The sequence below is a fragment of the Oncorhynchus masou genome, chromosome 14, assembly GCF_036934945.1.
Source record: "Oncorhynchus masou masou isolate Uvic2021 chromosome 14, UVic_Omas_1.1, whole genome shotgun sequence".
Classification (NCBI taxonomy): domain Eukaryota; kingdom Metazoa; phylum Chordata; class Actinopteri; order Salmoniformes; family Salmonidae; genus Oncorhynchus; species Oncorhynchus masou.
This window is the reverse complement of record NC_088225.1, coordinates 11,007,701-11,034,359: the sequence shown is the minus strand read 5'-3', so window position 1 is coordinate 11,034,359 and position 26,659 is coordinate 11,007,701. Positions and strand designations below refer to the sequence as shown.

The window sequence follows — 26,659 nt, the reverse complement described above, 5'->3', positions numbered from 1 at the left end:
TGCATTTTCCTTTTCCAAATGGGCGGTAATTTAGAATGCAGAAGATACTGTATTTACGATAGCACAGCTTTTCCCTGTGTCCCTCAGTCTTCCCGCTCTTTCACTCAAACCCAGCCCTTTTCCTCTGTGTAACAAGCGGTCATATCTGTTCCGCCTGCTAGGGACGTTTTCCTTTATGACGTAATTTGTCATTTTCCTTTATGACGTCATTTGTAATCAAGTTATGATTAATTATGTGTAATTCTGTGTGATTAGTTAGGTATTTAGTAAATAAATAATTAAACCCAATTTTGTATTGCTGATTCAACTTGTTAGCCACAGGGTTTGTGAAGATTAATGAATGAAGATTAATATTGACTGCTTTTGATGTAAAATATTACTAGGTCTTTAAGAGTTTATTCGGAAGATAACAGCTCTATAAATATTATTTTGTGGTGCCCCGACACTAGTTAATTACATTTACATGATTAGCTCAATCAGGAGAAATTGCGGAGAAATTATTTTATAGAATAGCATGTCATATCACTTAATCCGGCATAGCCAAAGACACGACAACACCCAGGCTCTCACTTTCTATTTCAAACAAACTTCATATTCTGTGAGGAAGTGTAGGGTCAGATTTTTGGGGTGAGACAAAAAACTGATGTTAAAAGCTGTGCGAATCTGACTGGCACAAAAAGACTAGCCTAACAACACCCAAAGCCTCTATGTCCCCTACTTTACACAACACTGCCTAACTGTGAATCCTCCTATCCCAATTCCTCACCATGGACAGTTTTTTCAACGATTCATGACAGTCGGCACCTAGAACAAGCTGGACTGAATTTGACGTGCACGGTCTGAGATTCAATGCCTTAATCATTTCCCCTGCCAAAGCAATGACATCGGAGCCCGGGCCTCTCTGCATCCCTCATGTTCAGACAGAAAAAGTCCTGCGTCACCACCACGTGGTCCGCACTTATTTTCCTACACAGTCGAGAAATAATTCAAATCAGGTTTAAGGGTTCACCATTTGTTGTGATGCATGGGACCATTGGGGCAGCATGTAGACAGCATGGCAGTCTAAAGCCCTTCCTCCTAGGCCCCTATTGGGAGTAGCCGGAGGACTTGCTGTCTCTGATGATGTCACTGGGTCACAATGCCACGTAGTCTGCCCGACATCTTAATTGCATGTGTGTAATCCCTGCCTGATGGTCCAGTTCCACTACTGACAGAACTGTCAATCATATCTACAACCAACACACTGATCATTGACATGGCATTAGCAAACCAAAACTAGCCCAGTACATGCTGTGTTTACGTACCAAGTTGTACATAACAGTGTGTGTGGAACAGTTACTAATTCAGAAAGTGGGTTCTTATTCTTAGCATTAATGTTATTATGGTGCAAACACAGTACAAGGTGTACAGTGCAATATATCAATCAAACTGTTACAAGTTTCAGCCCCAGTAATGAAACATTAGGATTCAAAGAGATTGACACTTCTATGCCAAGATTCAGATTGTATTTCAACTACCTATAATCTTGTTCACGTTGAAGTGAGATATGAACTGAACATGGATGAGCTAAATGAACTCAAGCCATGATTCAGTGGAGATGAAAGATGAAAAACTAGAGGAAAACAAAATAACAAGACCTTCGTGGTTGAAGAAAAGGGATTCACAGCACAAGTACAGCAACATGATGATGACAGCAGTAACAGAGCATAAAACTTCAACCAACAGGAGTGTGTAATCGTGAGATTATGAGAGGTGTTTGTGCATAGCATACCTGGTCTATTTCCTGTTTAACAAGGTCCTGGGTGTTTCCATTTCAGTGGGGCTGCTCTCATTGTGAAAAAGTGAAAGGAGAAGGGAGGTGTAGTGAGGATAAAAGAGAGAAAGAGATACATTTGTTACAAAATGTAAACAGATTACATAAGAATCTTAATCTCTAAACCTTAGATAAGATTTATTTTAGATCCTAATTTGTTTTATTTTAGATCCTAATTCATGTCCAAGGAGCAGGCCAACTGTTTCCAGGTCTCTTATTTACACAAAGCTCAAGCTTGATAGAGATCAGATGCTAGGTAGACCCACCCCACGTAAGTATAATACAGCATTTAGATAATCCACCTGTTCATAGGCACTGACAATAGAAAAAGTAGGCCAAGTGCAGAGGATCAGAATGAATAGGGTTATCTGTGAGCCAAATAAATATGAAGCACTTATGTCATGGCAGGCAAATAAAATCTAGAGATATGATGCAAGGATATGTTTATATTTTTAGCCAAATCGACACAAATCGAAGCCTTGAGAAAAATAAGAGGCAGGCTGCGAATCCACAACACGAGCCCGCTCCACTTTTTACAGGCAGTATTAATGCTAATTTATAAACTGGGTGGTTCAAGCCCTGAATGCTGACTGGATGACAGACGTGGTATATCAGACCGTATACCACGGGTATGACAAAACATGTATTTGTACTGCTCTAATTACATTGGTAACCAGTTTATAATAGCAATAAGGCACCTCAGGGATTTGTGGTACATGGCCAGTATACCACTGTTAAGGGCTGTGTCCAGGCACTCTGCAATATGTTGTGCATAAGAACAGCCCTTAGCTGTGGTATATTGGCCATATACCACACCCCCTCGTGCCTTATTACTTAACTAACCCAGTTCAGTTGAGAAGGGTGAAATTGCATTCTGCAATTCCTGCATGTGGGCATTCCTGCATCTGCAGGAGCCGGCAGCGCTCCAGTACAGTAGTTGGCGTTAATGCACAATAACGTGGGATGCTCGCCTCCGTCCTCCCAACGAAGGGGCTGGGGCGACAACAGTAATAATACTGGTAAACAGTGCATCAAACTGGTTGACTCTGATCTTCAGTGCGTAAAAAAAATAAAAATAAAAAAACGTTTTGCAGGCCATCTAATAATTTAGGTAAAAATGTATTGGATGTGCATTTCACATTATGGTAGCCTACCCTTTTGGCTTTACATTGAAGATTCACTTTTTTTCATGGCTCTAGGTCAATTTAAGTATTTTGAACGAAGAGCCATTTGGGGGTCAAATGAGCCAGCTCTTTTACATGAACCGAGCTCAATGCCCATCACCACGCAGAATATGTGATTACCTAGAAGGAGCTGTGCGGCCACATACAAGTTCAAATCAGACATTCACGCTTGCCATAGAGTTGAAATATTTATACTTAGCTAGCTACACATCTACCTCTAGTGCACCTGCTGTCTCGACCTCTGAATGCTTGACTATGAAAAACCAACTCCCCTTTACTTGTTGCATCCTCTATAACCACTGTGATCATTTGACCGTGCTGGTCATATAGCTATGCAAATCTTGAAAAACGATAAGGTCAGATGTCAAAGTGTCTTACCTAGCAAGTCACGTTAGCAACGGTGAGTGTTTAGGCTACCATTGTGATTGACAACTTGATAGATAGCCGTCAAACTGCACACTAACGTAAACTCACCCCATCCCGTACAAATGTGTGCAACCGCAACATTCAAACGAGGCTAAAAAGAAAACTAATGGGGCTGTAGCGACTGTGTTGACTTCAAAATCGGGGGTGTGAACTAGGTTTTTATTCAAGCGTTGATTGACATGGTAATGGCTCTATAGTATTGGAGAAAAGTTGACAAAAACGGCCCCTCTGTTACACCTAGACGTGTCATGTCGTAACGTACAGCACGCATAATGCAACTATTTCTGTCTTACAATCTCTCTCCACCAGGTGTAGCACTTCTCTCATCCTTTAAAAGAAATGGACAGTGACAGGGTAAGGGGGATACCTAGTCATTCCCCACCCGCCATTTAAAAAAAAAAGACCCGACTTGTCTTCTTCAATTATGCAGAAACGGGCAGCGTTCAGGTCATGTAATTGATTCTGTTGGTACGGGGAGAAATTGTGCTTTACAATGGTATTGACATTACAGTTCATCTGGAAGTATTACGTTTTGGGGCGCTAAAATAAGGCCAATTGTACGGACCAAGGCGATGTAAGAGTTTACGTTAGTTCCCTAAAGTTAGCCATCTAACCATTGTGGTAATTGTGCTGTAACTATTACGTAATGCGCTCGCTAGATGCTAGCTACATAGACTCATGGCTCGTGCAAGTGCAGCAGTCATAAACCAGATTTTAGCCCCGCGTAGCCAGATGTGGGTGCACTGTTTCTAAACTGACTAATCACTAACCAGCTCCCTAGTCTGATTGCGATTATTTGATAGCTAACCTAGTTGCTAACATCATTAGCGGTTCAACTCACCTCGCAAGAGGCACACGCTGCTGCAGTGCTGGTGGTATGGAACCGAGACCGCAAGCATTCGAGTGGTGACGGCAGAAAAGTTATGGTCGACATGTTCTTCGCATTTCCATTGGTCTTCAATCAAATCGATACTTTACTGACCGTTGTTAAAGCTAGCTAGCTAATAACATTCCCTCACAAACTGCTCACGCAAACGAATGTCAAACCAGCAAGAATAATAATCCTTCAGAATAAAAGTTATGTCCTGTAGTCTTAAAGTGTAAATTATTAAATAAGCAAAACAATTATGGACAATATCTTAATCATCGATATCTTACAGCAGTTAAATAGAATTAATTATATATTTGTTTGGATTCAATTGTTTCGCCCAAATGATAAAACAAAAATGTGCTTGTTCTTATATGAACTATTTCTAATGCGTGTCAAAATAAAAGTCCTATACACATTACACATCCCATTCCAGGCCCACAATATCAATTGTCTCTACACCAACATCAGTACAGAATTAGGGTTGAAAGCAGTTAAAATACCTCTTAAATCCCGATGTCTTCTGCTCAAGCAAAGATCATACAGCTCTAACCAATGATTCTCACTTTAATGGCCAGATGTTTGGGGAAACCATATTTCAGTGTTCCAACTTGCACTTGATCTACTTCCATTATTAGGATAACACCTTTGGTGTTTGGCACCACAGTAAAAATACTACTTTTATTCACATTTTTAACACAAACCATCCCCACATAAATACACCATACACTGATTCTATTGATTTTCTGGACATTACGGTTTTTCTTTTTTCCCCACTAGATGGAGAAATAATCTTCAAACCCAAAGTAACCTTAAATCATCAGATACACACTTGGAGAAGTATGCCCTCTCCTCGACTCTTTCAGAGATACTTTTGAGATGGGAAACTCCATTGGAATCGGATTAACGCCCATTGTTTGCGTAGTCCCCGTGTCGTCAGTGGGAAGTTCATTCTGGGCGATTCGGGGACAAGGAAAGCTCTTCAAGGAATCGGAGTTAATTGGGTGCTAGCCCAGATGCCTGTGTTGTTGTCCTACTAAGTACTAAGCTAACATATGGAATTGTTTTAAGATGGTCATTCCACAGATAATTTAGCTATTTGATTTGGAATTTTAGGACCCCTGAGATATAAAACAAATTATAAAAAATGTTTTGACAAAAAATAGAATTTGGACTACTACTATAGCCTATAGAAACACAGAATAACACGTTCATAAATGGCAACAAAAAAAAAGTCATAAAATGTATACTAAGGAACAAGGCTTTGAAGTGTCTGTCCTACATCTAGGAGATACTGTATAAGAAAGCTCAGGAGATAAGTTTTTTTGGAGACATTTAACCCCTTATTTTTGTTGCCACAAAACTACCTCCATACTTCCATTTGTTTTTATTTGTAACCTTCAAACAAGTCCCGTGACACTTGTGTGGGTGGTAGAGCAAAACAGAGAACACCCATGTTTGTGAGTCTCTCCCCTTTCCATAGAGTGTAGGATGTCTCAGGGTCTGACAAACACTGCTGTAGCTCAGCCACCTTCCAATGCAGATATGGAAGGCTGACATAGGCGGATGCAGTGATATCTGTAGTTTAAAAACTGACAGATTTTTATGCAGATTTTTTATTATGTTACTTAGATTGACGCATTGGTTAACAACTGGGGAGCAAGGAGAACCCCAGCTCCGCTAAAACCATTTATAACTATGTGCCGTTTTCAAGGGATTGTTAAATAAATGTCAAATAACCATTTGGTATGTAGTTAGCGAGCTAAACATCAGCTAACAGATCGCTGCAGCTATACATTGTCCAATTGTAAATAGCGCACCCAATCACCTACCTCATCCCCATATTGTTTATTTACTTTGCTTCTCTTTTGCACACCATCATCTGCTCATCTATCACTCCAGTGTTAATCTGCTAAATTGTAATTACTTTGCTACTATGGCCTATTTATTGCCTTAACTCCTCATGCCATGTGCACACACTGTATATAGACTTTTTCTATTGTGTTATTGGCTGTACGCTTGTTTATTCCATGTGTAACTGTGTTGTTTGTGTCGCACTGCTTTGCTTTATCTTGGCCAGGTCGCAGTTGTAAATGAGAACTTGTTCTCAAATAGCTTACCTGGTTAAATAAAAGGTTAAATAAAAAAATAAAAAAATAAGGAAACACGTCATTTAACTTGCATCATCAGAGATTAGGCTTTTGAAAAGAGCTTGACATTACCAGGACGAGGACCTGCCAAAGTTATCAGTCGGACTACTGTCATCACTTACTTATAGGCAAGCAAATCAAAACATATTTGGATATAGCCATCTACTGTAGCTTATCCCCTTAATGTCAATAAATCCTCTTAAGGATTAGCCCCTTTTAAATTTTCGCCTAAAATTACTTACCCAAATCTAACTGCCTGTAGCAAATATATGCATATTCTTGGTACCACTTGAAAGGAAACATTTTGAAGTTTATGGAAATGTGAAAGGAATGTAGTAGAATATAACACAATAGATCTGGTAAAAGAGAATACAAAGAAAAAAAGACATATCATTGGTTAGACTTAGAACCAAATTCAGTCTGGTCCATTTGCAGTTCCTCTGACATTCATATTTCTCTAGGACAAAATGCTCCCACTAAACTAAATACAACTTATAAAGGCTTCATAAGCACTACATAAAGCCTTAACAAATCTGTACGCATTTGTCATACTCTATAAATGGTGTATAAACATACATTGTGCATTATGTAACAATTGTAAATCAACCCTACAGAGGAAATGGCTATGTCACCCTTAATGCATCATTTATAGAGTATGACATAGTTAGATTATTTGTGAAGCATTTATGTAGTCCTTATTAAGCCTTTATGTATGCTCAGTGGTGTAAAGTACTTAAGTCAAAATACTTTAAAGTACTACTTAAGTAGTTTTTTTGGGGTATCTGTACTTTACTATTCATATTTTTGACAACTTTTACTTCACTGCATTTCGAAATAAGATATTGTACTTTTTACTCCATACATTTCCCCTGACAACCCAAAGTTCTCATTACATTTTGAATTTTTAGCAGTACAGGGAAATCATGAAATTTAAACACTTATGAAAAGAACACTTGGTCATCCCTACTGCCTATGGTCTGACGGACTCACTTGCTGTGCCCCTGACTATCCATACATTTTTAAAACCAGAAAATGGTGCCCGTCTGCTTTGCTTAATATAAGGAATTTGAAATTACATATACTTTTACTTCTACTTGATACTTAAGTATATTTTAGCAATTACATTTACTTTTGATAATTAAGTATATTTAAAACCAAATACTTTTTGACTTTTACTCAAGTACTATTTTTTTATGACAATTCTGTACTTTTCCCACCACTGTGTATGCTCTACCTAGTACATTTGGGACCGACAAAATCATCTCAAATGGTGGATTTGGCGCCCCTATCTGTCAACAGTTTCCACAAAATGTCATTTAAATAGTTTCATGCAACGTGTGCCAGAATTGGGGACACCAGAAATGCCCTCCTGGCTAATCTTCAACAGCACATTAGATCCATTACCAAAGAATGACAAAGACAACATTACTAATACATTTTAAAAAAATAGGAAAACGCATTAGAAAGCTTAAAGGAATAGTTCACCAAAATTGGTTTCCTTACCCTTTAAGAAGTCTATGGACAAGGTACGATAACCATCCATGCTTTGGTTTTACTGGCCACTGATTCAAATGCAAATTTTATAGTATTTGTGGCACAAATCCAATGCAAGTCAATGGTTCCTATATTAGCATTTCCACACTTTATGTCCAAATCATCCTATAGTATCTGAAAATGTATTGTGTAACTCAAGTTACTTACAGATTATTTGGGTTGTGGACCAGGATGTGGACATGAAGCTACAGTTATGATTCGGTTTAGGGTTGTGGGTTAGGGTTGAACTGGGATGTGGACACGAATCTAGGGTTAGGGTTGTGGGTTAGGGTTGAACTGGGATGGGGACACAAATCCAGGGTTAGGGTTGTGGTTGAGGCTAGGTTAAGTTTGAACTGGGATGTGGACACGAATCTAGGGTTAGGGTTGAACTGGGATGAAATGGGGACACGAATCTAGGGTTAGGGTTGAACTGGGATGGGGACACGAATCCAGGGTTAGGGTTGTGGTTGAGGCTAGGTTAAGTTTGAACTGGGGTGTTGAAGGTAGGAAGCTAAGGAAATCCTCTGGGTTGATTATGAATACTTTAATGTCATAAAATCCCATACTATTTTCTCTTGGCTAAATTAGAGAGGTTTCTTCAGAGACAGTGGCATCTGGTTTCTGTTGTGCAATATGAGCGAATGGAATTTATTCATGTAATTTATAATACCTTATTCTGTCCTGTGTTTAAGTAAAAGATGAGAGCTAGTGGGTATTAACACGCCCTACGCCAATCTCATCTGTCTGCACTGGGTTCTGACAACTAAAACATTGTAATACTGGTGGTAGTAGACGGTTATTATGCCACTGTTATATCATATCATTGCTATCTGATAATAGCTTTGGTCACATGGGTGTCTGGCCCATATCGCCATTGCTGAATCGCTTCTCCTTATCCAGATCCATTTATAAGGCTCCTGAGCAGAAACAGCATCAGTACTGATACAGGTTCAATTTCTGGACATTATCCTCCTCTTAGATAAGGTCTGCCCAGGGGATTTGAGCTGAGTGGCTGTCTGTTTTCTACCCGTGGCAGTCGGTTTCCTCCTCTAGTTTTTAATCATAGCCGTAATCTGCTGCTGTTACTCTGGAGGCCAGGCCCATATGCCACATTCTCCCTGTGACCTGGATTCAATCCTTTTAAACCCTGCAGCAATTTGTTTCTGGGCAAAGACCGGTGTCAGAATATGAAATCCTTCATGTCCTTTATTGGAGTCTAAAGCAAAACCGTGCACTTCCTAAAATGAAGTACTTCAAAGTGTTTGATCTGTGCTCTATTTCAATATCACCAAACCCACAGGAATATGATGTGGTTGTGGCCGAGGTCTGGCTTCTCCAGGCTGGAGGCCAAACCCACAAGCAAAACGCATGTTGCCAAACGCACATTGTCATCTAAAAGGGGAGAACATTTTGTCACATCATGGCAGACCAAGATAGATTGACACTGTCTTTAATCTGTGTGTGATCTGGAATAGAGGTGATTAATTGGTGAATAATCTGACATTGACTCAAGCAGATGTTGATCATCGAAGGGTAGTGTTTAACTCTAGTGCAGTGCATGGAACAGGGAAAGTGGAGACCCCTATACTCAAATCTGGCAAAGATTTAATCCAGGTACATCACAAGGTAGAGTCAAAAAAAAGAATCATACTTTATTACCATCTGTATACAATACATTCACTATCAAACCTATGCATGTGTTAGAAGATAATCATTCATGAGACAAAAATAACTACTGTACTTTGAGTATAGGCCTACATTTGAAACATATGACACCCATGTTTTCTCAACAGCGTGCAGAAATGGAATAGACATTGAAGAGAAAATGTTGAACAGAAAAAGAAACACTGTACTGTACCTTTAAGAAAGAAATTAACAGGATAAATTGTAGGCAGTCAAACACTTCGGGTAGTTAAATGATACACCGAAAAATAATGATGTCCCTTCCTCAAGTTCCACAAATCATACAAAACTGCTCATACTCTAAAATATTGTTTCTCAGGCTTGGAACCAGAATAGGCCATACGTTATGACCATGATGAAGTAGAAGAGAGAAGGAGTGCCTCCAACAAGTTCAACTAAATGTTAAGGAGCAGTCTGAGCCTGAGGTGTGTTATGAACTCTCACAGTCAGTTTGCTGCAGATGGGAAATGGCCCTGTTCTTTTTTTCTTCTTCAAACATAAAATGACCAGGGAGCATGGTGTAAAATGGGATCCTAGATCAGTGAGGGAAAATGCATCTATGGAACTTACTACTCACTCAGTGTCCCTCCCTCATGACAGTCACCTCTCCTGGGTCTGCGACTCAGCATCCCAGCTCTTGCCGCCATGTTGGTTCTTCTTCCGGGTGTGCTCGGCCATGACCACAGCTGCCAACACGGTCACCAGCACCGTTACGGTGATGACCAGCACGGTGGCCGTCTCTGCCATGCACAACTGACTGTCCACCCACGCCAGCGAGGCGCCCGCCAGCTGCAGAGGCTCATGGCATGTCACGTTGTAGTAGTCGTCAACGTGAAGGTGGCGCACACTCAGCAGCTTGCTGAAGACCCGGTGCAGGTCGCAGTCGCAGTTCCACGGGTTGCCAGCTAGCTGCAGGTGGGTGCCGGCCGTGTGGAGGCTCAGGAAGGTCTTGAACTTAAGGTGCTGCAGCTGGTTTCCCTCAAGGCCCAGAAGGGTGAGACTGTGCAGGGGAGCCAGAGCCTCCGTGTCGATGTGAGTGATGTTGTTCTGACCCAGCTGCAGGGCCTCCAGGACGGGCAGCATGGACAGGGAACCATGGCGCACAGCTCCCAGCTGGTTGGCATGGAGGTAGAGGTGGCGTAGGCGAGACAGGCCCCGGAAGGCTCCTGGCTGCAGGAAGGTGATGTGGTTGTGGCTGAGATCCAGCTTCTCCAGGCTCTCCAGGTGCTCCAGGCTGGAGACTTCTAGCCACTCAAGGGTGTTGTGGTCCAGCCGGAGCTCCCGGACCGAGGACAGACTGTGTGAGAAGTCCAACGGCAGCCGGCGCAGTTTGTTACGGCTCATGTCCAGCTTCTCCAGAAAGGAGAGGGAGTAGAAGGCCTGGGAGAGGAGGGTACAATAAATTATGAACATGAAAAAGTAAATCGGTATCAAACCCTCATATCCACCATCAAATCCTTATGCTAAACTATGCCACTAATGTTATCTAATGCATAGGCTATTGCAGTGTTTCTCAATCCATTACTAGTGCTGGGCTAGACCAAACATATACACAGTAGGTCCTCCATTTGTATATGACATTATATGGGTTTTGCATGCGTTACCTCGGGCTGCAGCAGCTGGATTCCACTGTCAGACAGCACCAGGACCCGCAGTGACCAAAGTCCGGCAAAGGCACGGCTCCGCACTTCCATCAGCAAGTTGCCACCCAGGTCCAGCAGCCAGGTGCCATGGGACAGGCCATGGGGCACTTGGAGGAACCCGCGCGCTCGGCAGTCCACCAAATCCGAGTGTTCGTAGCAGAGGCATTGGTGAGGGCACTCTTTTGAACCTAACACCGAAGACAGCGCCAGCAGCAGCAGAGCAGGAAATAACATATTACTTGCAAAAATGTGCACCTAAACTGCTTTATCACAAGGCTTGAGGACGTTTGGAGTGGAGTATCAGAATCCAGATAGGAATATCTGAGGAATATCTGCAAAATAAGGCACACAACCATTAGACTTAAGGTTTGGAGATACAGTATTAAACGCTGTCGCTGAGTAGTGAGTATTCGGTACGATAGAGGAACATGCACATTTAATAGCTCTGTAAACTGTAGGCTTTTAATAGCTTGAACTAGTCGACATCTCTTAAAAGACAAGATGGAAAACAGTCAGAATCCGTTACTGTACACAATACCAGCAGTGAGACCTTTGCACGTAATGTTTTACGCATAGCCTACTTTAGCGGTTTTAAATTATACGAGCTGTGGGTATTGTTGGTAATTGCAGAAATACACAATTACCTTTTTAAATACGTTACAATGTAAATAAAGGTTACTTTTTAAACCGACAAAACAGCAAGCCTATTCAATGAACGATAACAGCAACGGCACATAACTCGTAAGTAATTAAATTAAAACAATACTTTACCTACAATATTTATATCCAATCAACAATGAAAAGCGCTGGCGCCGCATCAGTAAACTAACTCCTGTGTCCTCATTACGCTCCCTCCCGCTTTTTCCGTAGAGATTAAATCCACAAATCATCTGCCCTACAGATGTTCCCATCTAATAATGGAGTTTTTTGTTGTTGTATAATAATGGAGTTTTTTTTAGTACTCCTTAGTCCCCCCTTTCATTTCACCAAAATGTATCCAGCATCCCCTTAATAGCCAGAGTAGAATAAACATCCCAGTTACCAATTGAAGACCCCTCGTTTATCGAATATGAAAAACTGACGATGGAACATCTGCCCTGCAATCCCCCAATTTTAATATTACACAATGTAGTTTTCGTGAATTTCTTCTGAACAAATGTCATTGCGTCGTATAAAATCACATTTACGCAGAGGTTACATGGTGCATCCATCAAACAGTCCAATAGTTATATACAGTGAATTCAGGAAAGTATTTGGACCACTCCACATTGTTACATTAGTCTTATTCTAAAATTGATTTAATACGTCTTCAATCTTCACACAATACTCCACAATGACAAAATAAAATACATTTTTGCAAATGTATATAAAAAAAAACATTTACACAAGTTAAGACCCTTTGCTATGAGACTGGAAATTGAACTCAGGTGCATCCTGTTTCCATTGATCATCCCTGAGATGTTTCTACAACTTGATTGAAATCTACCTGTGGTAAATTCAATTGATTGGACATGATTTGGAAAGGCACATACCTGTCTATATAATGTCCCACAGTTGATAGTGCATGTCAGATCAAAAACCTAGCCATGAGGTCAAATGAATTGTCTGAAGAGCTCCAAGACAGGATTGCATTGAGGCACAGATCTGGGTAAGTGTACCAGAAAATGTCTGCAGCATTGAAGGTCCAAACCGTGGCCTCGATCATTCTTAAATAGAAGAAGTTTGGAACCACCAGGACTCTTCCTAGATGGCCGCCCGGCCAAACTGAGCAATTGGGCTGAACAATCGGGGGATGGTCAGGCCTTGGTCAGGGAGGTAACCAAATACCCGATGGGTACTCTGAAAGAGCTCCAGAGTTCCTCTGTGGAGATGGGAGAAACTTCCAGGAGGACAACAATCTCTGCAGAACTCCAACAAAAGCAGGCCTTTATGGTGGATCGGCCTCAGTAAAAGGCACATGACAGCCTGCTTGAAGTTTGCCAAAAGGCACCTAAAGATTCTCTGGTCTGATTAAACTAAGATTGAACTCTGGCCTGAATTCCAAGCTTCACGTCTGGAGGAATACTGGCACCATCCCTACGGTGAAGCATGGTGGTGGGAGCATCATGCGGTGGGGATGTTTTTCAGCGGCAGGGACTGGGAGACTAGTCAGGATCAAAGGAAATATGAACAGCGCAAAGCACAGAGATCCTTGATGAAAACCTGTTCCAGAGCGCTCAGGACCTCAGACTGGGGCGAAGGTTCACCAACAGGACAACAATCCTAAGAGCCCGTACTTCAACACAATCGAACATCTCTGGAGACCTGAAATCAGCTGTGCAGCGACACTCTACATCCAACCTGACAGAACTTGAGAGGATCTGCAGAGAAGAATGGGAGAAACACGCCAAATACAGGTGTACCAAGCTTGTAGCATCATACCCAAGAAGACGAGGCAGGAATTGCTGCCAAATGTGCTTAAAAAAGTACTGAGTAAAGGATCTGAACTCGTATATATATAACACACACTGCTCAAAAAAATAAAGGGAACAATTAAACAACACAATGTAACTCCAAGTCAATCACACTTCTGTGAAATCAGACTGTCCACTTAGGAAGCAACACTGATTGACAATACATTTCACATGCTCTTTTGGAAATTATAGGCAATTAGCAAGACACCCCCAATAAAGGAGTGGTTCTGCAGGTGGTACCACAGACCACTTCTCAGTTCCTATGCTTCCTGGCTAATGTTTTGGTCACTTTTGAATGCTGGCGGTGCTTTCACTCTAGTGGTAGCATGAGACGGAGTCTACAACTCACACAAGTGGCTCAGGTAGTGCAGCTCATCCAGGATGGCACATCAATGCGAGCTGTGGCAAGAAGGTTTGCTGTGTCTGTCAGCGTAGTGTCCAGAGCATGGAGGCGCTACCAGGAGACAGGCCAGTACATCAGGAGACGTGGAGGAGGCTGTAGGAGGGCAACAACCCAGCAGCAGGACTGCCACCTCCGCCTTTGTGCAAGGAGGAGCACTGCCAGAGCCCTGCAAAATGACCTCCAGCAGGCCACAAATGTGCATGTGTCTGCTCAAACGGTGAGAAACAGACTCCCTGAGGGTGGTATGAGGGTCCGACGTCCACAGGTGGGGGTTGTGCTTACAGCCCAACACCGTGCAGGACGTTTGGCGTTTGCCAGAGAAAACCAAGATTGTCAAATTCGCCACTGAGACCCTGTGCTCTTCACAGATGAAAGCAGGTTCACACTGAGCACGTGACAGACCTGACAGAGTCTGGAGACGCCGTGGAGAACGTTCTGCTGCCTGCAACATCCTCCAGCATGACCGGTTTGGCGGTGGGTCAGTCATGGTGTGAGGTGGCAGTTCTTTGGGGGGGCCGCACAGCCCTCCACGTGCTCGCCAGAGGTAGCCTGACTGCCATTAGGTAGCGAGATGAGATCCTCAGACCCCTTGTGAGACCATATGCTGGTGCGGTTGGCCCTGGGTTCCTCCTAATGCAAGACAATGCTAGACCTCATGTGGCTGGAGTGTGTCAGCAGTTCCTGCAAGAGGAAGGCATTGATGCTATGGACTGGCCCGCCCGTTCCCCAGACCTGAATCCAATTGAGCACATCTGGGACATCATGTCTCGCTCCACCACAGACTGGCCAGGAGTTGGCGGGTGCTTTAGTCCAGGACTGGGAGGAGATCCCTCAGGAGACCATCCGCCACCTCATCAGGAGCATGCCCAGGCATTGTAGGGAGGTAATACTGGCACGTGGAGGCCACACACATTAGTGAGCCTCATTTTGACTTGTTTTAAGGACATTACATCAAAGTTGGATCAGCCTGTAGTGTGGTTTTCCACTTTAATTTTGAGTGTGACTCAAAATCCAGACCTCCATGGGTTGATAAATTTGATTTCCATTGATCATTTGTGTGATTTTGTTGTCAGCACATTCAACTATGTAAAGAAAAAAGTATTTATTAAGAATATTTCATTCAGATCTAGGATGTGTTATTTGAGTGTTCCCTTTATTTATTTTGAGCACTATATACCAATATATTCCAAACTTGCCACACCACAGCATTTTCTTTATCTAAAAAGCATCCATTGAAACGGTATTCTGAACAAGATTAACATCATGCCACCAGTTGCTACAACAAAAATTAATAGATGGACAATTATTTGCGCCTGGAGGGGTTCTAGGTGATGATAAATGGGAAACTTGCTGTGAATAATAGATTTATACACTGTCCAGCTGACCCACACGTGTAGGGTACGGTTTCAGATCTGTTTCGCCTCTTTCCATGGAGTTCTGGAAAAAAGGAACACTATTCTCAGCATGAATTAATGATTTAATTGAGGTTAAAAAAAAATGTCAATATGAGTGGCTAAGCATGCCATTCTATAGGGAAGAATAATTCCTTTAACTGGTTGAGTGAATCGCCTTTGTATTTTTGATTATGTGGAGTAGCCCACAAGTGCCCCTAGAAGCACTCAATTTCTCATGGCAGGTAGGCAGGCCTACTCTAATTCATTAAGTGAGTGAATAGGGAACATACAGTATTTCAACACCCTTTGTGGCATTCACCAAATTGATTTTTTTTAGATTAAATGTCATTATGTACAATTCTAACAATGTGCCATGGTTCTTTGTTATGTGGATACAATGTTTATTGAAGGCAAGACCTCAGAGCTTGGCTACTGTCTGATATGACCTATTGAATGGACATGGTCTTTGCTTGTTCACCACATACATCTCATCTTACCACCTTCATTTACATCTTACCCATACATCTCATGTCCCACCTTCATTTTCATCTACATTTCTATGATGCCCTCTGCTGACAATTTGAAGGCATAGCAAAGAACAAAAATGGTTTGGATAACTGCTGCAATTCATCCATCCCAGATGATCCTGCTCAATAAAACCTGGCTATAAAATGTTGAAATAATGCATTTGACAAAACAATAATGAGTTGAAGATTAATTCCTTTTTCATGAGAAAGGAATATTTTGATACGAGTGTGAACGAAAGACTGATTGCTACATCAACTACTAGAAAACCATGAACACCAAATACCAAAAAACACCAAGAAAGAAACGTGACAAACTGCAAACTTCGTTTTTTTCTCTTTTTTATTTCCATGTTACTAGTTATTTAAAAATAAAAAATAAAATACTGGAAAGGAAACTTGGCAACGGCAGCCTCGTTGGCACACGGTGGACGGGTAAACAACGCGGATGCCTGTCACAACTTAACCCCACTGGCCGAGCCTCCAATCAGGCTACATTGTTATAAACACGAGGCTGGGATAGGGGCCTTTGGTCCATTTGGGAACCCTGCTCCCCATCCCAGTCTCAAACATGGCAAGGTATCTTTAAGTACATTTTTTCCAAAAGTGAATACAAAGCATCCCATACAGAACTGAGATCGATCTCATCGCACACGGTTCAGTGGCACGCCATATGATATTGGCCAACGTGGTTAATTAATTTGTTTTTTCTTGTTCGAACATGGGAGGAATGCATTGAGTCGGGCGGAAGAGCAGATTTCACCTGCCAAAGTATGTCAATGGTCGGTAGACAATAGGAGTGGGAGATGGAGAGTAAGAAAAGAGCTGGATTTCAATGTGGTCCCATCGTGGAAGAGGTACTGTATTGTAGAATCAAAGACCATGAGGGACAAGGATGAAAGGGAAGAGGAAAACAGCCCAGCCTCTACTCTAAAATAACATCTTTAGCTTCCAGAGTTAAAACTATAGACAGAAAAACAGAGCAAATTTAGTTCAGGTGGGACCATGCAGCAAGAGCTTATGGGTAAAAGCGGACAGTAATGTCTTTGGAAAAAAGGAAAGCATTTCATGAAAATATTTCAAGCTACTAGAACCAAATGGGTGTTCACAACTTGTATTTTTTTAATGAAAGGACAATGGGGTATTTCAACTCTATTTTTATGTCAGATTAATAATGTTAACACAATTTGAGTGTTTCCCCAGTTGAGGGAAAACAGCAACTTCAATAACCTACTGGGTGCATGTTTGTAAGATTGAGAGAGTTCATTCACACGGCGTCACGATTGGCATCCTTTCAGTCAGCTGTTAAAAAAATAACCATGTGCTTTCAAGAAAGCTATTAAAATTTGTGTTCTTGTCAAAACAGTATTTCAATATTAGAAAAGGTCCTTTATCTCTTACCATAAATTTCTATTCTTGAAATTTACGAAAAATGACTAGAAAATAGATCAACCAATGAACAGAAATCAAGTAACTTTTCTCTGTGAAATGGAAGTGAGGAGCAGGCTTGATGGCAGGAGGAGAGAAGAAACAGAAGGAAAGGTAAGAGGTCAAGAAGAGGAGTGTGGGTGGGGAATGGTGGTAAATTGAGATTACTTTTGTTAGATTATCTTTAAAAATGAACTGGATATTTCCCTCTCGGTTGGGACCCCCTTTTGTTCTGTTCAAAATGTTGGACACCTATGATGGAGGTGTGTGTGGGGGGCGGGGGAACACTGGCATTGGTCTGATGTTGAAGAGAGGGGAAGAGAAAAGAACAAACCAAAACTTCCTTTGCCGTTGTGACCTCCCCCAACCAATTCCCCCTCCCACACACCCTACTGAACCTCCGGCTCAAGATGATAAAGTGGAGTCTTTCTGTGTTTGCTGTGCTTGTGGCCGTTGCACTGACTTCTGGCTCTCCACATCTCTAAAATGTTTCTCCACCTGCAGGGGACAAGACCAGTAAAGTTTTATCCTCAATCAACTTTCTGGTACTGCCATTCCTGTATTCCCTTCAATAGTGAATGAATGGTGGGAAGGAATACTCACTATTTTGCGTACGTGACTTAAAGCACTACCCTCTTTGCCTTTGCAGTTCTCCACCTGGTAAGGTGGGGATATGACCACGTCGTCCATCACCATGATGTTCTTCTCCTGCCATTTGCAGTCTTTGATGCTACAGAGAGATTGAGAATGTTTTAGAAAAAAGCACCCAGTAGCTGCCTTCAGTCAGGATACTGGGGTTAAAGGTTTCAGGTCACACATTTAGACAGATGACTCCATGCAGCAGGTATCGGATGGTGGACAGGTGCATATCGAACAGCAACAACACTGAAGAAAATGTACAAATAAATTAAACAAAAGAACATTACAGAATGAACAGCTTATATCAGAAATTGGTCAATCAGTGTTGGTACTGTAAGACTTACGGTCATAGGTCACTCACTGTAGTCTAGGCCAAATCAGGGATCAACACTACAATTGCATTACAACCAAGAGGTATAATGGAATGCATACGATTTGATATGGTTTAAAACAAAACATTACTGAATCAAAGACTGGCATTCAAACTGGTCAATTAATCAGTGAAGGCAATTTCAACATCCAACGAGACTATTTAAATGCATTGGGTAGCACATTTTCTTTAAAACAGCCTTTCCTGGCCACTGGGGACCGTCATAGTAAGTAAATAACGGATGTTTCTATAGATGGAGGCAGCAGAGCCCCAGTATTAGAGACAGGAGACGATACTCACGTTTTATGTATGGTCTGGAATAGCTGTTGGCCCTCCACAGAGACTCCAGCACTAATTGCATATGCTTGGGATAACTTGTCTTCCTTTTCCGACCGTGCTCTGTTGGCAAGCTGCAGGCGTGTTGGAAAAGGAGAACCAAAACGTTAGAGCTGTTTACAACTGAGAACCCCAAAAGCCCTTGGAAGTTAAAGTATGTAAAAGGAAAAAGTTATGTTTGGCATTGAAAGGAACTAAGGAATTTCCGTCCGTTAGCAATACAAATAATTAGAAACTGCTCACTGATAATTTTAGTCAAATGTGGAACAGGTGGGTTTTGTTTTATGCCGACAAACGTTGAAGGATATGGTGATGGAACATTTCAGGATTTTTTGGGGCAAGACAATTGCCATTCATTCTTTAAATATGCAAACAATCCATTCAGGTTAACCATATGGTTCCAATCAACATGTGAAAGCATCCAGAATTACACAATTCGTTGACTCTGTGTTGGGACAAAACAAATGAGTCTTTAGTCTGACTGAACCACAATTAGCTGAATCAAGTGACTTAGTGCAGGACTTATTGCTAAAGCTAATGACAAAATGACCAGATGTCTGATGATTCGTCACTACTTGGTATGAGAAGGTGTCAAGGAGGGTGTGAGGAGTGGTGATTGGCTGGTCTTACCTTGCTGACATTCAGAGATGCTAGTGGAGGAGGAGTTTCAGTGCGGTCATTAATGATGTCCACCTCAGACACGTAGGCTAAGTTAATCAGAATCACGTCGCTGACGTTTGCCTTTCCACTGGAGGGGGCGCATTCTGAAAGGTCAGTGGGTCAAGGCAAATAGGCTGTACGACACATTCAGAATGGAGGTCAAATTAGCAGCAGTTAGCATTAGACTAAATATACATGCAGGACTTGTATGTGAGTGAAACAATGGATCAGCTGGAATCATAATTCTATCACTTCTTCCACAAAACATTAGGCTATGCCAGACCTGAGGTAAATCAACATTTTTATGTTATTGAGCTTAGGGAGAAGTCAGAACACACATTCTAAATGGCATACTGCAGCTAGTCACAATAGTGCAATATAGTCGCTCAATAGTGAACTGCTGACAAAATAGGCCTAATAAGGGAGCACAACATATGCTGCTCTAGTAGAACACAAAATCAAAGCACAGCACCAATCCAACTTCGCCAGGTGCTGGAGAATCTTCCTCTTTTTCCCCCCCCCCTATTCTGCCATTCAAGTTCAGCCTCCTCACAACAGAACATCCTGGGATCATGCTTCCCCATAACCTAGGAAACAGGTCCAGGGTTCACCACGGCACTCCAGGAACAGCCTCTTGCCCAAGAAACCATGCAGACAGTTACAACCCAGAATAGAGGTCCTAAACATAGGCTAAGCTCAGGACTTAGCAGTCAAACAACCCACCAGCAACTAAACAAAATTAATAGCCCACTCAGAACATCTCAAAGGAGATGTTAAGAAGCAAGCATTTCACAGTCTACACCTGTTTACGAAGCATGTGACAAATACAACATTTGTTTTGAAGACGGCATGAGGTGTATGCACTCCACCCGCAGGTCCCCTTTCAAATCTGCTAACTTAAGTGAGGGGACAAAGAGTCCAATGCATTGTTTGTAAGGGAGGAGGTTGGGTACAAATGAGCCACAATTCATCATGTGGATATCAGAAATACTGTGGAGCGAAAGATGGCAAATAGCCTACTAGACGGATACAAAATTGGCATACAAAGCACAACTGCCAAGAGTAGCCTTCACGAACACCCAACTGTGTTAAGAAAGCTCAAAGAATACTATCTAGTAGCAGCTCACTGCCCTTGAGACACGGTTTATCGTCTGGTGACAGACAATTCACAGAATCAGTCTGTGACCTCATGCAACAACAGAAGGAAGCACAGAACTTGCCCTTCAACTGATTTCCCGAAAACACCCTCAAACCTGAGCCAAGCTAATTATTTTCCTAATAAAAGCAGGTTGGATATGAGTTAGGGAAGTAGGTCTGTGTCTTTACTATGGTTAGACACGTAATCCCATTACAAGGCAGACAGAGGTAAAGTGCTCAGAGCTGAACTCATTCAGGTTCCTTCATTTTATGGCTGCTGCACTTCCTCCATAACAGTAGAGAGCTGTGGATTTCCTGTCTGACATCATGACCTTTCAGTGACTCACCAGCCTCAAGGGAAACAACCCAACATGCCATGAGGGTATGACTGGATCTAGAAGCTTTATTTACCCCCTGCACTATACTATGCAATTGTGTCACCCTGAAAACACATCACACTGTGTGCTTCCATAAGCAAAATACCTCAAGTGAATAGGCCTACATGATACACATCTTGAAGAGTGACTTGTCCCCTTTTACCTGGGCCTTAGCATTGTGAAAACACCCTCTATGCACCTCACAACATCCACAAAAAAAAGTAGACTGGATTTAACAACCGTAACATTGTAGATCTGTACTCCAGGCTAGTCATCAACTGACATTGATAAAATGCCTCTAATTTAATAAGATCAAATGAGCAAAGTCTGAGGATTCTGAGGCAGTGCTACCTTCCAGCCAGGTAATGGAGACCTGTTTGACATCCACCGGAACGTGAAGGTATGGAATGCACACTGTTGAAATCCACAATGCTGATGCAGTGTGATAACAGCTGACTGACAGACATCACATTCTTTCCCCTGGCTGTGGCTGCAGTTGTTCCACTACCACAGAGTTGTCTGGCTCTGGGCCGTTCTGTCCTATACCAGGCAGAGGTGAAAGATTGGCCCGCACAACCAGGCAAACAGAATTCTTAGTGCTCTGCAATGTATGTCTGTGTGAGCAAATAGTCCACATCAAATGGCTTACTTAGAGTTCTGCAGCACTTTTCATGACTGTCTATTTCTCTAAGCAGTGCTCCGTGCAGGCCTGAAAAGGAATTTAGCTGGGCTAAAGGGCTAAAAGCACAAGTTAGTGTGCAAGAGATGAGGTATTATACACAACTTCACCAAACCTATATTGTATGAGGTATTCTCCAAATGTTGCCTGTAAAACATCGACATCCCTCATGACTAAGTTTGTTTTACTCACTGCTTTAGCCTACTCCTCCAACCCTGATGTCCTTGCTGTGTCTGAATCCTGGCTTAGGAAGGCCACCAACATTTGAGATTTCCATCCCCAACATCTTCCATCAAGATAGAACTGCCAAAGGAGGAGTTGCAATCTACTGCCTCATTGCCTGCATCCGCTATTGGTCCGCTGTCAAATGACCACCCCTCATCACTGTCAAATGCTCCCTTAAACACTTCTGTGAACAGGCCTTTCTAATCGACCTGGCCCAGGTATCCTTGAAGGACATTGACATCCCGGTCGTTCTTTAAAAGTAATTTCCTCACAATCTTAAATAAGCATACCACTTTCAAAAAATGTAGAACTAAGAACAGATATAGCCCTTGGTTCACTCCAGACCTGACCGCCCTCGACCAGCACAAAAACATCCTGAGGCGGATGCACTAGCATCGAATAGTCCCCGCGATATGCAACTTCTCAGAGAAGTCAGGAACCAATACACGCAGTCAGTCAGAAAAGCAAAGGCTAGCTTATTCAAACAGAAATTTGCATCCTGTAACTAAAGTCCATAGAGAATAAGAGCACCTCCTCCCAGCTGCCCACTGCAAGGAAGCTAGGACACACTGATAAATCCACCCTAATCGATCATTTCAATAAGTATCCCTACGGCTACCCCAACCCCGGCCAACAGCTCTGCACCCCGCAGCATGCCCAAGCCTCTCCAACTTGTCCTTCACCCAAACCCTGAAAGCAGATGTTCTGTAAGAGCTGCAAAACCTGGACCCTTACAAATCAGCTGGGCTCAACAATCTGGACCCTCTCTAAAATTATCTGACGCCATTGTTGCAATCCCTATTACCAGTCTGTTCAACCTCTTTCGTATCGTCCGAGATCCCTAAAGATTGGTGAGCTGCTGCGGTCATCCACCTCTTCAAAGGGGGTGACACTCTGGACCCAAACTGTTACAGACCTATATCCATCCTGCCCTGCCTTTCTAAAGTCTTTGAAAGCCTAGTTAATAAAAAGATCACTGACCATTTCGAACCCCACCGTACCTTCTCCGCTGTGCAATCCGCTGTGCAATTAAACAATATAACCGCCATTGATAAAAGACAGTACTGTGCAGCCATCTTCATCGACCTGGCCAAGGCTTTCGACTCTGTCAATCACCACATTCTTATTGGCAGACTCAACAGCCTTGGTTTCTCAAATGACTGCCTCGCCTGGTTCACCAACTACTTCTCAGAAAGAGTTCTGTGTGTCAAATCGGAGGGCCTGTTGTCCGGACCTCTGGCAGTCTATGGGGGTGCTACAGGGTTCAATTCTCAAGCCGACTCTCTTCTCTGTATACATCAATGTCGTTGCTCTTGCTGCTGGTGATTCTTTGATCCACCTCTACGCAGACGACACCATTCTGTGTACTTCTGGCCCTTCTTTGGACACTTAACTTCTCTGGGATAGGGGCAGCATTTAGAATTTTGGATGAAAAGCATACCCAAATTCAACTGCCTGCTACTCATCCCCAGAAGATAAGATATGAATATTATTAGTAGTTTTGGATAGAAAACACTGAAGTTTCTAAAACTGTTTGAATCATGTCTGAGCATAACAGATCTTATGTAGCAGGTGAAACCCAGAGGACAAACCATTCACTCTTTTCAATGGGTTCATTTGGGAATCCAGATTTCTAAGGGACTTGCTTGCAGTTACATTGGTTGAGGTTATTCCTTTGTGTAATGAAGTACGGCCATCTTGAACGGGGGTCACTTCTTGTGTACTGTTTGATAGAGGCGCATGACCAGAAAGCATGTTTCAGTTTGTTTTCTTCCTGTATTTAACACAGATAATCCCGTCTTCAATTTTATCAATTATTTACTTTACAAAATACCCATAGTTGTATGAAATGTTTTGGCAAAGTTTACAGGTAACTTTTGCGCAAGTTGGAACCAGTGTTTTTCTTGCTCAAACGCGCCAAATAAATGGACATTTTGGATATATATGGACAGAATTAAATTTAACCAAAAGGGCCATTTGTGATGTTTGAGTGCCGACAGAAGAAGCTCGTCAAAGGCATGATTTATATTTGTATTTCTGCGTGTTGTGTCGCACCTGCAGAGTTGAAATATGTTTTCTCCCTTTTGTTTATGGAGGAGCTATCCTCAGATAATAGCATCGTTTGCTTCCGCCGAAAAGCCTTTGTTGGCTGGATTCACAACCCATGTAGCTTTAATTTGGTATCTTACATGTGTGATTTCATGAAAGTTTGATTTTTATAGGAATTTATTTGAATTTGGCACTCTGCATTTTCTCTGGCTTTTGGCCAAGTGGGATGCTACTGTCCCACATATCCCAGAGAGGTTTAACAAACCTCCAGACGAGCTTCAATGCCATACAACTCTCCTTCCGTAAGGAAGTAAATGCATGCTCTTCAACCAATCACCGTCCGCCTGTCCAGCATCACTACTCTGGACAGTTCGGACTTAAAATATGTCGACAACTACAAATACCTAGGTGTCTGGCTAGACTAAACTCTCCTTCCAGACTCATATTAAGCATCTCCAATCCAAACTTAAATCTAAAATTGGCTTCCTATTTCGCAAAACAAAGCATCCTTCACTCATGCTGCCAAACATACCCTCGTAAAACTGACCATCCTACTGATTCTTGACTTCGGCGATGTAATTTATAAAATAGCCTCCAACACTACTCAAAAAAATTGGATGCAGTCGATCATAGTGCCATCCGTATTGTCAGCAAAGCCACATATACCACCCACCACACTGCGACCTGTATGCTCTCGTTGGCTGGCCCTTGCTACATATTCGTCGCCAGACCCACTGTCTCCAGGTCATCTATAAGTCTTTGCTAGGTAAAGCCCAGCCTTACCTCAGCTCACTGGTCACCATAGCAGCACGCGCTCCAGCAGGTATATCTCACTGGTCTTCCCCAAAGCCAACACCTCCTTTGGGCCGCCTTTCCATCCAGTTCTCTGCTGCCAATGACTGGAACGAATTGCAAAAATAGCTGAAGTTGGAGACTTCTCCCCTCACTAACTTTAAACATCAGCTTTCTGAGCAGCTAACCGATCACTGCAGCTGTACACAGCCCATCTGTAAATAGCCCAGCCAATCTACCTACCTCATCCCCATATTGTTTTAATTTACTTTCCTGCTCTTTTACACACCAGTACTTCTACATCTACACATCTATCACTCCAGTGTTAATTTCCTAAATTGTAATTACATCGCCACTATGACCTATTTATTGCCTTACCTCCTCACGCCATTTGCCCACTGTATATAGACTTTTCTATTGTTACTGACTGTACATTTGTTTATTCCATGTGTAACTCTGTTGTTTGTGTTATACTGCTTTGCTTTCTTGTCCAGGTCGCAGTTGTAAATGAGAACTTAATGAAATAAAAAGGTGAAAAAAATAAAATATATATATATATTTTTAAGGTTATAAAATACAAGTCTGCACATTCACATAACCTATTTCACATCTTCCAATATAGCTACAGCTATGAACATGCATATAGCTAACGTTAATGTATTTCTCAAGTCCGCTACAAAACACTTGACATGGGCCAAGGTACTTGGGTAGGCAGTTACTCCCTCACTACGAGCTAATGTTAGCTTGAGTAGTTAACCCAATAACTGGACAGTCACTCCTTTCTAAACTGTCACCGGTGAATCCTTGCGTGTCAGTTTCGACAATGTAAGCTAACTTAGGGTGGGTAGCTAGCTACATCATTTCATGACTAGCCATCAATAATGTTCTTTAAATAACCATTGTTTTAGAGCATAAGACAATTCTAAGCGTGATCTGCTAGTTAGCATGCAGCTAGAAAAAGAGCTAACCGTTACTAAGAATTTGCCAGGCATAACGCCCCTTGGAGCTGCCAGATAGTGATCCATACAAGGACTGACTGTGCTATCGCTGACCACAATAGCTTGTGTTAGCAAGTTAGCTAGCATTATGACACAATACCATGCCAACTTCGATAGCTAGCTGGCTAACAACAAACATTAACTCAAGATCATACCGATTCTAAACTTACCATGCCTGACATGAAATAGAGAGTAACAAGGTTTAAAGTAACTGAACGGAACAGTATTAAATCGTGTGGTTAGCTACGTTTTGATCAAGAGTAAGCTAGTAAGCTCCCGAGCTAGTCTCTTGACTACGCTTGCGCGGATCTCAATTTGGCAAGAGCGACCCGTTACCCCCAGGCCCCTTGCAGCCTGGAAGACCACCGATTTAGTGACAACGGAAAATTGTAAAAAGGATACTCAAAGTCAACATCTTGGACTGATAGTCAAAGGCAACGACCTCTCCTTGCAATTGCTGCCCCAAGCAGGTGAGGCAGGAGACATGGCTCCCGACACTGAAATACTCCCCCGGTCCAGGAGCCGCCATCTTCTCCGCCAGGAAACTGGAGCGCCAGATTTACGTAAATATACGCCGTGGCGTCACTGACTATCGACAGGGAATGTTGATGGACGTGTCATAGATCATTAATCAGTCATGAGGTGATGAATTGGACCGCCCAGGGAAGTGTGATCAGAGTTGAACCGATCTGGACCTTTAAATTGTCCTGATCTCGTAATATTTTATTAGAAGTCCTTCTCGCCACAATTAAAGTCATACGTTTTTTCCTTGTCAAATAAATTAATGTCAGACTTGCTAACTGGTTGAACCCGGCACGTGTATAACTGCAACCAGTTAACAAGTCCGACTACTAGCACATGAACGGCGGCAATAGTACTTCTCAAGATGTTG

At 42.3% G+C, this 26,659-nt stretch overlaps 3 protein-coding genes across 8 annotated transcripts in view; all 3 read right to left on the bottom strand.

The window, feature by feature from the left end:
• The window catches only part of LOC135554193 (myocardin-related transcription factor A-like), a 48,261-nt gene extending 43,787 nt beyond the window's left edge, over nucleotides 1-4,474 (bottom strand). For 3 of the 5 annotated variants that reach the window (XM_064986322.1, XM_064986326.1, XM_064986328.1), the window contains exons 1-2: nucleotides 4,265-4,474; nucleotides 1,772-1,822 (exon numbers count right to left, since the gene is read on the bottom strand). The gene's annotated coding sequence lies outside the window, so the exon portion shown is untranslated. Of the gene's footprint in view, nucleotides 1-1,771; nucleotides 1,826-2,656; nucleotides 2,807-4,264 lie in introns of all 5 variants that reach the window. The other 2 variants (XM_064986323.1, XM_064986325.1) reach the window with 2 other exon arrangements.
• Nucleotides 4,475-9,604: 5,130 nt separating this feature from the next.
• On the bottom strand, nucleotides 9,605-12,375 carry si:ch211-237i5.4 (slit homolog 2 protein). Of its 2 annotated transcripts, none has more exons than XM_064985664.1 (3): nucleotides 12,075-12,375; nucleotides 11,265-11,635; nucleotides 9,605-11,040 (listed from the first exon to the last, which is right to left on the bottom strand). In XM_064985664.1, exons 2-3 carry the CDS (start codon nucleotides 11,535-11,537, stop codon nucleotides 10,261-10,263), a joined length of 1,053 nt encoding a protein of 350 aa, XP_064841736.1. In that variant the 5' UTR covers nucleotides 11,538-11,635; nucleotides 12,075-12,375; the 3' UTR covers nucleotides 9,605-10,260. The 2 variants fall into 2 exon arrangements, with proteins under 2 accessions (XP_064841736.1, XP_064841737.1); XM_064985665.1 differs by having other exon boundaries at nucleotides 12,079-12,375.
• Nucleotides 12,376-16,402: 4,027 nt separating this feature from the next.
• Nucleotides 16,403-26,333, bottom strand: LOC135554192 (protein LSM12 homolog A). The gene is made up of 5 exons (XM_064986321.1): nucleotides 26,170-26,333; nucleotides 19,481-19,614; nucleotides 18,815-18,924; nucleotides 18,109-18,235; nucleotides 16,403-18,003 (listed from the first exon to the last, which is right to left on the bottom strand). The coding sequence occupies exons 1-5, from the start codon at nucleotides 26,294-26,296 to the stop codon at nucleotides 17,911-17,913; spliced, it is 591 nt and encodes a 196-aa protein (XP_064842393.1). The 5' UTR covers nucleotides 26,297-26,333; the 3' UTR covers nucleotides 16,403-17,910.
• Between the last annotated feature and the right edge of the window lie 326 nt (nucleotides 26,334-26,659).

Coding starts and splice junctions, on each gene's coding strand:
- LOC135554192 (XM_064986321.1), bottom strand. CDS start 26,296: ATGGCGGCTCCTGGACCGGGGGAGTATTTCAGTGTCGGGAGCCATGTC. Junction 19,615..26,169: donor GTCCAAGATGTTGACTTTGA/GTATCCTTTTTA, acceptor CTGACCTTTCAG/AATGCGCCCCCTCCAGTGGA. Junction 18,236..18,814: donor TTCCAGACCATACATAAAAC/GTGAGTATCGTC, acceptor ATCTCTCTGTAG/CATCAAAGACTGCAAATGGC.
- si:ch211-237i5.4 (XM_064985664.1), bottom strand. CDS start 11,537: ATGTTATTTCCTGCTCTGCTGCTGCTGGCGCTGTCTTCGGTGTTAGGT. Junction 11,041..11,264: donor TCCAGCTGCTGCAGCCCGAG/GTAACGCATGCA, acceptor CTCCTCTCCCAG/GCCTTCTACTCCCTCTCCTT.